Genomic DNA, 14,158 nt, shown 5'->3' on the forward strand with positions numbered 1-14,158 from the left:
GTGGAGAGGCAGATCAGAAGGGATTGCACCTTTGTGAAGGCAGCTGGACTGGGAGGGGGATGGGAGCAGGGCAGGGTAAAGGGATAACATCCCAAATGTAAAGACAAAGCATCTAATAAAACAGATCAAAAAATAAATAAGATGACAACAAGAAAATATTCGAATCTTAATAAATTTAAGCATAGCACTAAGAGCGAACTTCTATATGTTTAAGACAAGTGCTAAAACTCTTTTGAGACTTAACTGTTTCCCTTTCAAATGTCCAGCAACAACAACTTGAAAGACTGTACTTCTGCCATGACTACATTGGTATTTCTTTATTCTGTGAATTAAAGTACAGATTCAATTTTAAGCACTAACTCTAAGATTTCAGAGGCATAACATATAGCCTAGACCAATCCTGAATGTACCTCTTCATGGAAGTGATGATGTATTTGCTTTCTTATACTCTGTCTGTTCTCTGCAACAGTCACAACTGCAGCAGAACGTTCACATTTTAAGAGGATAACTGAGTTACACATATGAAAGTACATTTAACTCTGTTCTTAGCATCATGAAGAGATAGAAGTGAAACAGCACAGTGTTTGAATCTATTGTTTTTGTAAGCAATTAATCTTGTTGACATTCTTATATGAACTTGCATAAAGATGCCTGGAAGAATGTTGTTGAACTCAGTTGATCATTAATTTTGATCATATGCTGTCCCCATTATGTTAGCAACTACTTAAATATTCCCTAGAAAAGTGTTACAGCATTGATTTAAAAAGTCCCAGTAGCCTTCTAGATTTGAACATTCATTTATGTTTTTGTTAAGAGTGATATCACCAAGCATATTGGTCTGGTAAAATAGTTCTTAATACAAGCAGTAAAGGGAGAACATAGCCACCAGCCTCCATGCTTCTATGTGTAATACAAAACAGTGCCAATTTCTTTAGAGACTGTTTGTCTCTGTTTTTGTCTTTGTCTTCCATTCTGTGTTGAATGGAAAAGCATTGATGACAGATTTGTAAGTGTTCTTTCTGTTCAAACCTCCTAAGGGTTCAGAAATAATAATTTGTTTTCGAACTTTGGTTGGGTTCCATTGCTTTTAATGCTATGTATAAGTCACCTGTACTGGACCCGACAAGTTACAAGAGACATAGGAGACATTCTTCAAATATAATAAAGTCTTGGCTATTAAAGTTAACAACATGGAGTGTAAGGGGAGAGGGAAAAAGGGATGTAAAATGGCTAAAGTTCATTATACGGAACTGACAAACAGTAAAAATTTTAAAGTGATTATTAGAATGCCAGGGGGAAATCTCAGAATTAAATTTATAGAAACCATTACCTAAACAATAAAAGGTATTAATCCTCAGAGTGTACCACTCACAGCACTGATGAGCAGTGACATTTTCTTTAAAATCAACCGCATAAAGTTGCAAACAAAATGTACTCTGACATTATGAGCTTACTATTTCTGCTGACTTCCATCTTAGTCCCACTGAAAACATTGATACATGTGACTAGCTCTGTGCCTACAACACAGTTAGTGCCCAGAGAATAGATACTACTGATGTAAGGGCCACTTTTATTCTTTTTAGTGAGAAGAGATGACTTCTCGTATTAAGCAGTTAGTTTTATTTATTAGTATACCAAGATTTAAATGATAGCTTCAGTATTAAACTGACATCTGTGTATAAATAGCACAGAAGAGAAGTTTCCCCATATTCCTCATTTGCATGTGATTAACCTACTTATCACTTGGAGAAAAGAAAACCAGAAATCATTGCTATACATTTTAATTCTTTATGTGCAATATCAAATACAAAAGAATTTTGGCTATTTATAAGCAAGTTTTGTGAGTGCTCACCTATTTCATATTTACTAACTTATTTACAGTCATCTCTCTTTATTCAGGCTCAAAGGATATAGCTTTATTGGTATGTGGATTCTTTGATTAACAAAAAAAAGCACTGTTGATAATGTTATACGACGCTTCATTTTTCTTAATAATATGTTTGTCACAGAATTAGGATATATGCAGCCATGATGAATATTAATAAACTTCTGCAAATTAAAAATAACATTTTTAAAGCTTCAACCATATTAGAAAGATAAAAAGAACCTGATTACAAATTCAGAAGGCTTGGAACTTGTAGAGTATATGAAATTCTAAACAGCAGCCACATTAATTTATGAAAAGGAAGTAAGACTGTAGATATTTTAAAGAATCAGCCTAGAAAAAGGGCATGGTGCATAGATGTCATTATTACCACTTGGTATTGGCATGGGTTCATTTTGTCAGACATAACAGAAAACCAGTCCACGGAGTAGGAATCAGAGTTCCATGTGCAGTCAATGGCCTCAAGCAAAGGGGATGGGCAGCCTCTCATCTCAGCACTCAACCCTTCTGCCTTGAGAAATCAAAGAGTGCATGAAAGGCAGAGGGAGACTGAAGGCTGGAGAGCTGACTCGGTGGTTACAGTGATTGCCCTATAATCATGAGAACTGCAGTTCAGATCTCAGCACCACATAAATAAGTCAGGAATCCCAACCAATGCCTGAAAAGAGCCTGGAGGATTCCGGCAGCATCTGTGCTTCCAGCCCAGCTGTGCAGGCAGGAGTACCAGCTTCAGGAAAAGACTTGCCTCAAAGGACTGAGGGAGGAGTGATAGAGGTCAAAGTAGACTCTTTCTGGATGCAAAAACAGATGATCCCACCTGAGAGAGTACACACACACACACACACACACACACACACACACACACACACACACAGACACACACACACACAGAAAGGGGGGGTCGATGCATACACAGAGATACACAAAGACACAAAACCACAAGCACACACACAGACATAGGCATAAGTACACACAAAAATAAACAAATCTAAAGAATATATAGTCTGGCAGACATGTAATTGTGATTAAATTATATTGGTGTAATTGAATTCAAAAATTATACTAATGAGAAAAAGCATCATTAGCATTAGTGCCTTTCTATCTCTATCTGTAATATGTAATAGATTCTGATCCAATTGCTGACAACTCTGATATGCTTACATTAGGGGAGGCTTTTGAGTGCTGCATTATTTATAGAAATGTGCTCGGTGAATTCATGCTGACTGTTTACATCTGTCATAACTAACACTAATGCACAGATTGACAGCTTGGGAGCAAGCATAGCTTGCTAGGAACATTGTAGACTTTGTAGTCAGGCAAAGGATGATAAAAAGGTTTGCTTTCTGATTAGACATGTTACTTAACCTTTTTGTGCCTTATCCCTTTCCCCCATATCTTGCATATATTCTTATATATTATATAAAAAATAAGAACTTAAAGAAAAGCTCACTCCCATGTGATTTACTTCACCCTTGTCCTGAAAGGCAAAACAAAGAGAAAAACAAAAACACTGGATTTCATCATGGACTGAGAAAAATACCAACAGCAATGTTCACCCTTTCCTGAACCCTGGTGGCAGCAGAGGTCATGATCCCCTTTGGGATGCAAATGCAAGGGGCTCCAACTCAAAACTCAGATAGGCAGAGACTCCCCAGAGAGTGAGTCAACATTATGAACAGAATTGTGTCCCCAGAGAGTTTAAGACTTAGGATTCCTCAGTCAACTCTTTGTCCAGGTTTAACTGGAATCCATTCAATTGCATGCCCAGCAATGGTTCTTCCCTTCTCACAGAATAAAGGCTGAAACATGCCACAGATTCGCCTAGTGGCATACACCCAAAGGACTGATCCTGGTGGAGTGCTAGACCGCTGGAAACATAATTCTGTGCAAAGGACTTACCCCCAGATTACCCTATTAGACATGTTAGCTCATGAGTTAGCCACTCAGGACTCTGTCTGCCCTCTCACCATGGAGACATTATTTTCGGCTTTGTTAGGGTTCCTTGCCGTTGCTCTCTTCCATGCTTCTTCACTTCTTCCCTGCACTAACTGTGTGATCTCACCTTCTTGCCTAGTCTCATCTTCTAAAGTCAGTGCCCACAAATGTTCCAGGTCATCCAGGCTCCTTGGCGCCCACTGTTCTTCAGAGATACTTTCAATGACCCACTGCTTTGTATCAGGCTTATCGCCTAGCATGACCAAGTGAAGGTCTTTTATTCAGATCTTTTATTAATTCCCTGTGAAGTTTCTTAAACCTAAGTGAATTCGAAGAGGTTTCTATTCTCTCTCGCTATAATTACTCCACTCTCTCCAGGAAGCAAGAATAGCTTCATTACTTTTGGTTTTAATATCTATTGTTTCTCCCAGGTATAATTCCTTAAATCTAATTTTCGTCATACATGCTGCTTTTTCAGATTCTATTGAATGCTTATTAGGTTATGTTTTATTTGCTAAACTGTGAGATTGGAGGAAGTGACTTTCACAGTGCTCCATCTGTTTAAAATTTTATAATCATTTGAATATGTTAAATGTATTTTTATGTTATGTATATTATATATGCGTACCAGTTACCACTTATTTAAAATATGCTTTTGCTTTTTTATTATTTGGAAAATAATTGATGCAAAAAAACAAACAATGAAAAACAAGCAAACAAACAAAAAACTCCAAAACTCTCAGTGTTACTTTTGTTAGCATCTCCCCTCCAGGAATCACAGATTCTGAGTTTGAAATCTGAAGGCATCACCAGGAGATATTGATGTGATGAATAGCATCCAATTTCTCTACCCTTCAGCTTTCAACATCAGCACAACAGCAACCAGGGACTGCATAAGAGAACAGCCCCCACCTCACTCCTTTGCTGTGGGAAGTAGATGAGTTTATTGTGTAAATTATGTTCTTACAATATGATGTATTATCAGATAACTTTTGGAGAACAGAAGAAAAAGAAAAGAGAGCTGGAATGTTTCCCATGATGCTTAGGAATGAGAAAAAAACTATTTAAATTGATTCAATTTTTTCTAAATGTTGTCATAGGTCTTATACTGCCTTTGTTCTCTCAAACATGTCCCCAATTAGAGAAAGTTACTAGATTATTTGAGTCATACACACTATGTGACACTAAACTATCTGCTTCAGAAAATTTATTGTTTAAAATAATTATATCATATGCTAGAGATTTACAAATTGATAATATGTGAAACACATAGCTAGTGACATTATTACCATTTCTTTTATAATTAATTTTGAGTAAAAACAGTCCGGTTAAATCTATTTAGTAAATGTCCCCGGTGTAATGCAGTATTACTGACATTAATCCTCATGCTGTATATTAGATATCTTGATATCTTTTTTGAGAGATAGGAAGGTATAGATACTTGTAGTAAAATATCACAACTCTTTCAGTTTTTAAAAGAAAAGCTAAAGATGAAGTATGAGTCTAGACAGTATAGAGGGCCTATAGACTATTCAAAGTGAATTTGTTTTTGTTTCATTGAATATTAACCAGAAAGAAGTGGAGTGTTTTTACCCATAAGGTTTCTAAAGGAAATAATCAAATTGTAATTCTTTTTCTAACACAAAAAGCATAATATCCAATCTCCAACCATGTTCAAATCTAACGTGCAGTGGGCTGTGCTGACTGAAGATGGTGAATGCCCTCTTTCCTTAAAGTCTACTTTTTCTCTTATGCTCTGTTACTAATGTTACTTGATGTCCCCTTTAAGTTGTCCTAAATCTTCAGTATTGTTTTATATACAATGCTCTGCCTTCCTTCATGCTTAACTTCCGTCAAGCTGAAAGTTCTTGCTCTTCTCTCGATCTTTCTCCAGGACCATGGATTTGCTCCTCAGGAACTTGTAGACCTTTAATTTCATAACTGCAGCATTTCTTTTCTAAAATGAGCTTATAACTTAGGTTTCGATGATATTTTCCTTTTAGAAACATGTTCTATTATCAATATTTTAAGAAGTGAGTTCCTCCTGATTGGTCTCTCTCATCTTCCCCCAGTTTTTCCATCTACCAACTGTCAATCTGACTAACCCAGCTACACCTTGGTGTCTAGTTCACTTTTGCAATGTTTCATCTGAATAAATGCATCTCCTCATCTTGACTCCTTCCACCCTTTGTTCATCAGAGAGACTTTCAAAGACCCAATACCTGTCATTACTGTTTTCTTCTAGTAGAGCAAGGTGAACGTCTTATAGTCTAATCTTTTCAAATTATTCTCTGGTCATTTTTCATTCTTAAGGGGAAAACTTTTCTTGATTTCCCCAGACTCCGTTAGAATCTTTCCTCTGGGTTCTGTCTTCATTCAGCACTTTAGAATAATGAATGTGGGAAAGAACATTGTACTGTGTGCTTATGAAGGACACAGGGCATCAGGTCACTTTGGGTGCTTAGCAGAAGCATTCACACAGTGACACAGCCTGTCACTTCTAAAAGAAGAAAACAAGGAAGAAAAGAAAGCATTTGTCAGAGTGACAGGGGTTTCCAGAAAAGCTCAGCTATACCAGTGGAGCAACCCAGAGTTATCCACTTGAGGAGTCTGTGCCAGGCGGGCTGCCCAGTTCCATACCACATGGTGCTCTGCCATTGCCTCAGGGAAGTGACCTGGAGTGTACATTGTTGTACCAGATCCCACAGAGCCTCAGTTAAATTGTTGCAGCAGATCCTACAGTGGATACAGCCAGCTAATCACATTGGTAACAGCTGGTTTTGCCCAGGGAAACCACAGAATGAGTATTTTGTGCAGCAATGTGACCTTTGTTGGACTTATATTCTCAAAGTCTACAAAATAGTTAGCATGGCCTCTTATACAACTCTTTGTGACCTATTCAGGTTAGTGAGAACAACAGTAGTTTCTCTAAGACTATTCTCCTCAAATTTATGAAATTCCATAAATTAGTACAAGCATCAATTGCCTTTTTGTATATCGGTAGATTCAGATCCTTTTTGTATCAGCCAAATCAAAAGCTCTCTAGAAACTTCAATTCAGTATTAATTGTACAACATGTGGAAGATACTCTGTAATTCAGAAATTCTGATAATAATTGAATTTGGGTTATTTTAATGCATAATGTATGGTTAGTACTATTCTGTATAATTTAATATATAAACTCTTTTCAACTGGAGTGTAACCACTAAAGTTAATTTTATTGTATTAATATCTGTCGAAAGGCATAACCGAGGCAACAGGAAAGTTAAATGAGTTCCCAGGACCATATAGCTAAAAGACAATGGTGCTTATATTCAAATTCAGGCCATTCATCAGAGTTCACACAGCTGTGCTTTTCCTCTAGAATATCAAGAACAAAGTTATCAGGTGCAAATGCGGATAAAAGCATCTTTTATTAAGCACATGCATTATGAAGCATTTGTCTCTGTCTTGCAGGTCCCTGCGTCCCCAACCCATGCCATAATGGAGGAACCTGTGAGATAAGTGAAGCATATCGAGGGGACACATTCATAGGCTATGTTTGTAAATGTCCCCGGGGATTTAATGGGATTCACTGTCAGCACAGTAAGTTATTTATATTCATTGCGTTTTAATTTTTATGGATCTATTGTGTACAAGTCATTACCCTCCTTGTTTGTGGTCAAGTCACAGACATGTACAGCATCACTTTGTCTAGGCATTTGGGCTCATGCAACCTGTCTCCACAGTCCATGGTACATGTCACCACCCATGATGAGGGCTGATCTACTCCACGTACTATGTCTGACTAACAACATGCTTCCTATTCCTTTTCATTATCAATCAGTTCAACATGTTGGCTTTCATGTTATAATATGCGTCTCTCTCCTGAATAAATCTACATTCTCTAAGCATTATAGCAATTATTGTGGTATTTAGCTTTACGGCAATACAAATATACAAAGAAAAATAAGGACAAGAAAAGAATGCTCTAGACTATAACTCACATATAAGCCATCTGTTTCCTTCTCGCATATTGACATTTCTATGTGAAAATCTTTGAAAATTCAATACACACAGAAATGGCCCATGAAAGCCATGGAACCTTACCCACACACAACATACACTGAGCTGCTGAAAGATGCTCTTACACAGGTGGCCACATGCAGACTAGATGGGAAAGGAACAATGTTAGTTAGGGTGTCAAGGGTAGTGGTTAGGGAGACAGCATGGGAAAAAAGGCAGGATAGGGAATATTGCTGATGAATACTAAAGTGACCCTGAGAATAATGGTTTGGAAAAAAAAAAACCAACAAATCTTGATATATCAACCTGAGTCAGAATTCCAGCCAAGAACAAACATATCATGTCCTAACTCCTGGACACTGGAAGTATCTTGCATTTTCCTGGAGTTCTTCCATAGTTGGGAGTTAGGAAAGCTTCTGGAGAATTTTCTGTAGTACATAAAAACTCTGGTTACTTACAACTAGTACCCAACCTCCCTTGAGGGATCTCTAAGTCTCTAGTCTGCAACCAGCAAATTAGAGGCTATTCATTTTTTTTAATAAGATGTTTCTTAAACATGACATTCAGAAGCATCAGTGTTTAGTCTTTTTGGAGGTAAGATCGCAAGTCATTCTCTACATGGGAACATCTAAACCAGATCTAGAGAGACTAAAATGGGAAATCAGTATCTTAAGTGTCTTTCTCTTCACCTAAACACATGGAAAAACAGGATAAACACTCACATACCGAGTGTAAACTGTGTGTTATCAGATGTAAGTCCTGGGGGACACAGATTCTGTACCCCTGCAATTTAAGCACAGGATTCTTGAATGTAGCACATACAAAGGATTTCTCTGAAAGAAGAATCCTATTGTTATGGGCAGTTTTCCAAAATTAAATACAGAGATTGGTCAGAATTCCCAGCTTCCTTTTTATTCATAATACTTTCTAATATGCACAATTTTATTGAAAATTTTATTGCAGTATATTGATTATTGTTTTCCTTTCCAAACTCATCTCTGGTCCTTCCCTACTTCAGCCCCCATCCAACTTCATGAACTTTCTTGATCAGTCTCTCTAGAAAACAAACATTAAATCAACAAAAGCATGACAGCCAGACTTATCAAATATTAAAAGTGCAAGAAACACACAAACACACATACACACACTCACACACACATACACACACATACATACACATACACACACATACACACACTCACACACACATACACACACATACACACACACACACTCACACACACATACACACACATACACACACACATACACACACATACACACACACACACACACACATACACACACTCACACACACATACACGCACATACACACACATACACACACATACACACACATACACACACACACACACACACACACACACACACACACACTAGAAATTAAAATGTAATTACCCCTGTGTGTTGCTCTGTTGTGGGTCTATGCTAGTTCCCATGTGCTGTAAGAGGAACGTTCTATAATGATAGATGAATGAGACATTGATCTTTGGCTATAGCAGAACATCAGTAGGAGTCATTTTATTGCTATATATTCTTTTAGCAGAACAGCTGTAGGGTTAATGCAGTGGATCTTGCATCTGCTTCTGCCACAGGGCATGACCACTTGGAGAGACAGGATGCAGGAAGTGTGAGCTCACCCCATGCTGTCACCAGACTTCTGTTGGGCTATACAGAAGCAGCAGGACAGAGCTCCAGGGGTGGGGATGACAGTCTGAGGCCCAGGACTGCAGGAGTTGGCTCAGGGTGCCCACGCCTTGTTGTCAGGTTCTTGGATACCCAGGCACCTCTGAATGTCACAGAAGAGCTGAAAATGAAGTGGTGACCCACAGGATGGATCTAGCCAGGGACCACTCCAGAAGAGGGGAGCTCCGGTTAGTCCTTCTGGGGGTAGTTCTTGTCTTGGTGGTGGTGGGCTGTAGGCTTGGGCTTTGTTGTAGTCATGGCTGGGAGCACAGAGGGGCCCTCTGAGGGAGATTTGATGGTGGCTCTGTAGCCGAAGGGCTTCTCTACAGCTCCCTATGGTAGATCCTGATGAAAAGAGACAGTACATGGTTTTAAGGCATTTCTTATCATGGGACACATCCTCTAACTGGGGGGGGGGGGGCTTGGGACATTGCCCTTATGTGACTGATGGTCAAAAATCTATGGAGAGCTGTAGTTAGTGATAGAGTTTGGTTTCTCAGGAGTCATACAAAATGCCTACTGCCCCCTTTCAGGGTCACCAGTGTTTCAAGCCTACTCAACCATGAACCAGGATGCCTTTTATAGTCCCACAAACAATATTTGCTTTTCCTCTAGGGTCATGGCCAGACAACCAAGGTGTCATGTTAAGGTGCAAAGACCACTGAGGATTTGAGAACACTCAGTCCTAAGTGGGATGTCTTTATCAAACTCCTCCCCTCAGAGCACAGCAGGGCTTTCCAGAAGAGGAGATAGAAAGATTATAGGAGCCATAGAGGGTGAATGACTTCAGGGAAACAGTGTCTTCCAGTCACAACAGGACAGATGCACATATGAACTCACACAGACTAGAGCAGCACACTCAGTGCCTTCCCAGTTTGAAGCTAGTTGTCTTCTGTGTCAGGGTTACTGTTGCTGTGATAGCACTCCATGCTGAAAGGCAAGGCAGAGAGGAAAGTTGCTGAAAAGTTTGATCTACCAAATAAAGACTCACGAGCCAGATGCTGTGCTGAAAGCCTGCTCCCTCAGAGAGGCAGAGCAATTTCCAGCTGATGTTCCTACTCCACTGACATTGTAGGGAGGAAAATCCTCCTGGCTGTCTTCAATACCATTTTCTCAGTGTCCATCTTTTCTAGTTATGTGCACTCCCTCTCAACTTCTTGTGTGCTCTGCTTCCTGACCTGTCTTTGGCATTACTTAGTTCTTCTTCACAGAAAGCTCTTGGGTTAACGGTATTTGCTAGGTCTAAGCCACATAACAACTACTTGTTTACAATGAACAGAAAGATCTTAGATTAAAGGTGTGTGCTAGGGCTGAGCTACACCACAAGGTTTTTCCAGTTTATAGTCATGAGGTTCACAATATGCCTTACTTGGCTTATACCTTCAGGGTGTAGACAGTCATTGATGGAAATTAGGACTGGAACTGAAAAATCCCAGGACCTGATGGGAGAAGTAATTCAGAGGCCATGGACAGGTACTACATACCAGTTTTCTCATGATAACTTGCTCAATCTGCTTTCGTATAGAACTGAGGGCTGCAAGCAAAGGGGTGGAACCACCCACAATGGACTAGCCCTTCCACCATAAATCACTAATTTAAAACATATCCAACAGCAAGAGCTTCTATAGGTATAATCGCAATTGTGGTTCCCTCCTTTCAGATGACTCCAGTTTCTTTAAAGTTGACATTCCACAAAAGGAGCTAATGAAGGGTCCCAACATTGAGACCAGAAAGTGCACAGGCAGATCTACCCTTAACTAAGACTATCTGTAAATGTCACCTGCTTGCAAAGAATCTCACAGGATATATTAATCACTCTTAAATGTAGGACCTATATCCTACAGTAGATACTCAACAAAAACCAAACTTAATGGTCTCTTTTGCAGATGGTTTTTCTCATTTTTCTCTGGGCATTATTTTGTATTTTGTCCTACTATTTTGGTCTTTGTTATGTTTTGTTTGGTTGGTTGATTATATATTTTGGTTTTCTACTTTTTATTTTGTGTGAGCTTTATGTGTAAGGGTGTATTTATTGTGTTTACTTCATTTGTTTCTTTGTATTCTATTTTTTTTTTTTTTTTTTTTTTTTACTTTGTATGCTTTCTAAAGAGAGGGCAAGAAAGAAAGAACATGGTGTTCAGTGGATAGGAAAAGGGAAGGAATCTGTCAGGAATTGGTTGAGGAAAAACCCTCATCAGAAAATATTTTGTGAAATAAATATTTTTATAAAATAAGAAAAATATTAAAATATATAATTGCTTCATCTTACCTGTTCCTCCCTCCAGATCTTCATGTTACTCTTCTTTTGAACTCTCTAAAATTAATCATTTCCATTCATTAATTATTGTTACATAGAAAAAATACATATTTTGGAGATGATACATAGATCCCCAATGCCACATATATCTCTATTATTTAACATGTCACCATGATTACAGTTAAATGGGTGTGAACTTCAGGTTTCTTCTTAAGAAAGATGTTAGAAACCCAAAAGTGATTCTTAGTGATTAAGGTCTACACAGTGATATAATTTTATCTCACATCTTCAGCACTTAGTTTCCTAATACAGTGCAAGTTAGTTCAGTTTTTTTTCCATCGTATTTAGGGATCTATAAGCCACACAATGGTGTAATGTCATCATCTCTTTCTCCACCAAGTGATTTATCCTTGAAAGTTGTTAGTGGGAAGTTTCCGTCTGCCTCTGGCTCCTAACTATGGTTGGCAGAGCACTTTCATGAGTATCATTAGAGATGGGACAGTATAAAACTGTTCTTGCTCCCATTCCCCACAGTGGACCTTGCAAGTCTTTTTCTACATTCCCTTATTTCATAATATAGTAAGCTGGACATTTGCAATTTATAACTGAATTCCAAGGCTTATGTTACTGCACAAATTCTGCCCAATTTAATGTAACTTGCATCTCGAAACTTTAAATGTCTCTTTGGAATTGTAGTGGAAAGCCCAAGGCTATCTAATTCAATTCAGACCTTGTATTTTTATATCTAAAATAGCCAGTCTGTCTCCTGTGGCATGCATCCTTATTAGAAGAAAAACAAGAACGGATGAAAGAAGTTGAATTTGGATTCAGAAATTGGGATTTGAGACATGACCTTTACAGTTATTGAATGACTGACCTTGGCTCACTTCTTTGAACTTTCCCCAATTGAAAATGTATCAATTAAGGAATTGAACTAGAAGTAGGTGACCTTGGGATCACATAAGCCAAAGGAGTATTATGACTAAATGGAAGCTTGCTCACAGTACAAAGGTTATCAGGCCTTCCTCTTTTGGGTGAAATTGAAAAGGATTATACTTTAGAAAATCAGATTTAGAAGTACTAGATTCCTGGGAGATTCTTCAGGGAGGAGGATAAGTAGGAACAGAGCTGGTGACTCCCTTGCTTAGACACACAGAGATTTGAGCTGGGTTTTTTTTTTTTTTTTTTTTTTTTTTTTCATTCTCACAACAGCTTTATCTTTATGGCCAGATACTTCCAGGAGCATTGCTACCCAAGGTGTGGTGTGATATCAGCACCACCCAGAAGTGTTTTAGAGAGTTAGATAAACCACAGATCAACTGACTCGGAATTTGCATTTGACAAAATTCTCTAGGTGATCCAACACATGCACATAAAATTTTGAAAAATCCTCTTGAGACTCTAATAATCTAAATATGACCATGTTTACAACAACAACAACAAAGAAGAAATTTCTATCTTTTGCTATATAGCATTAGGCATAGCATTTATTAAGGTTTTTGTAAGTCAAACAATTTTTAAAGTCAATAAATTGAGAAGAATTGTAATATCACAGTGATATTTTAATGGATAAGTAACATTAGTTTTATCTATACAATTAGAATATAGTGTTTCCTTTTATTGAAAATAGATTTTCTCATGGAATATATTCTGAATACTGTTTCTCCTAATCCATGTCCTCCCAGCTCCTCCCAGTTCCTCCCTATTTCCCAGCCATCCAACCCTACCCCTTCTTTTTCTCCCTCATTAGAATACAAACATGCATAACATTATTATTTAGAAAAAAGAAAAACAATTAGTAATTACACTCTGTATGATAGAATGTTAATTAGATATGCCTGTGAATATATGTTATAGACAAACCAAAACTTTAATTTTCATGCTACATGACGGAGTTAGGTGTAAGTTTAAGAGGAATGTTGTCATGGCTATAAATTGCAAAAATCTTTTCCAGTGCCAGCATCAATAATGTTAACGTTGGTTCTAGATTTTTAATACTATGTAAAATCTATTTTGAGAGTAGTTTTAGTTTGCAAAAAAAAGTGAACATGGAATATGAAATGTTTCATTTGTCTTTCTTTCCTGATAATGTGGCCCTAATTTAAGCTCTTTTGCTTGCATAATAAGGACACTGGTCATGACTTCTGTTTTAGCAGTTTGGTTTGTTTTAAGACAGGGTCTCACTATGTAGCTGTTGGTTGACCTGGACTTCATTATACAAATGTTACTGGCCTCAAACTGACAGAGATCTCCCGGCCCTGCCTTCTGCGTGCTACCATAAATCTGCCTCACTATTCTCAAGTTTCTCTAAAGTACTACTAAATAATGCCCATACCATATACTAGGATCCACACATTTTTATCATACAT

At 37.9% G+C, this 14,158-nt stretch overlaps 1 protein-coding gene across 2 annotated transcripts in view; it reads left to right on the forward strand.

Moving 5' to 3' along the window:
* EDIL3 (EGF like repeats and discoidin domains 3) overlaps positions 1 to 14,158 on the forward strand; it is a gene marked incomplete at both ends in the record, with an annotated part of 432,246 nt that overhangs the window by 180,711 nt on the left and 237,377 nt on the right. For both annotated transcript variants that reach the window (XM_080924947.1, XM_080924948.1), the window contains one exon: positions 7,277 to 7,405. In XM_080924947.1, the coding sequence (XP_080781073.1) occupies positions 7,277 to 7,405 (129 nt within the window). The remainder of the gene's footprint in view (positions 1 to 7,276; positions 7,406 to 14,158) is intronic.

The sequence above is a fragment of the Micromys minutus genome (assembly GCF_963924665.1).
Source record: "Micromys minutus genome assembly, chromosome: 11".
NCBI classification, from domain to species: domain Eukaryota; kingdom Metazoa; phylum Chordata; class Mammalia; order Rodentia; family Muridae; genus Micromys; species Micromys minutus.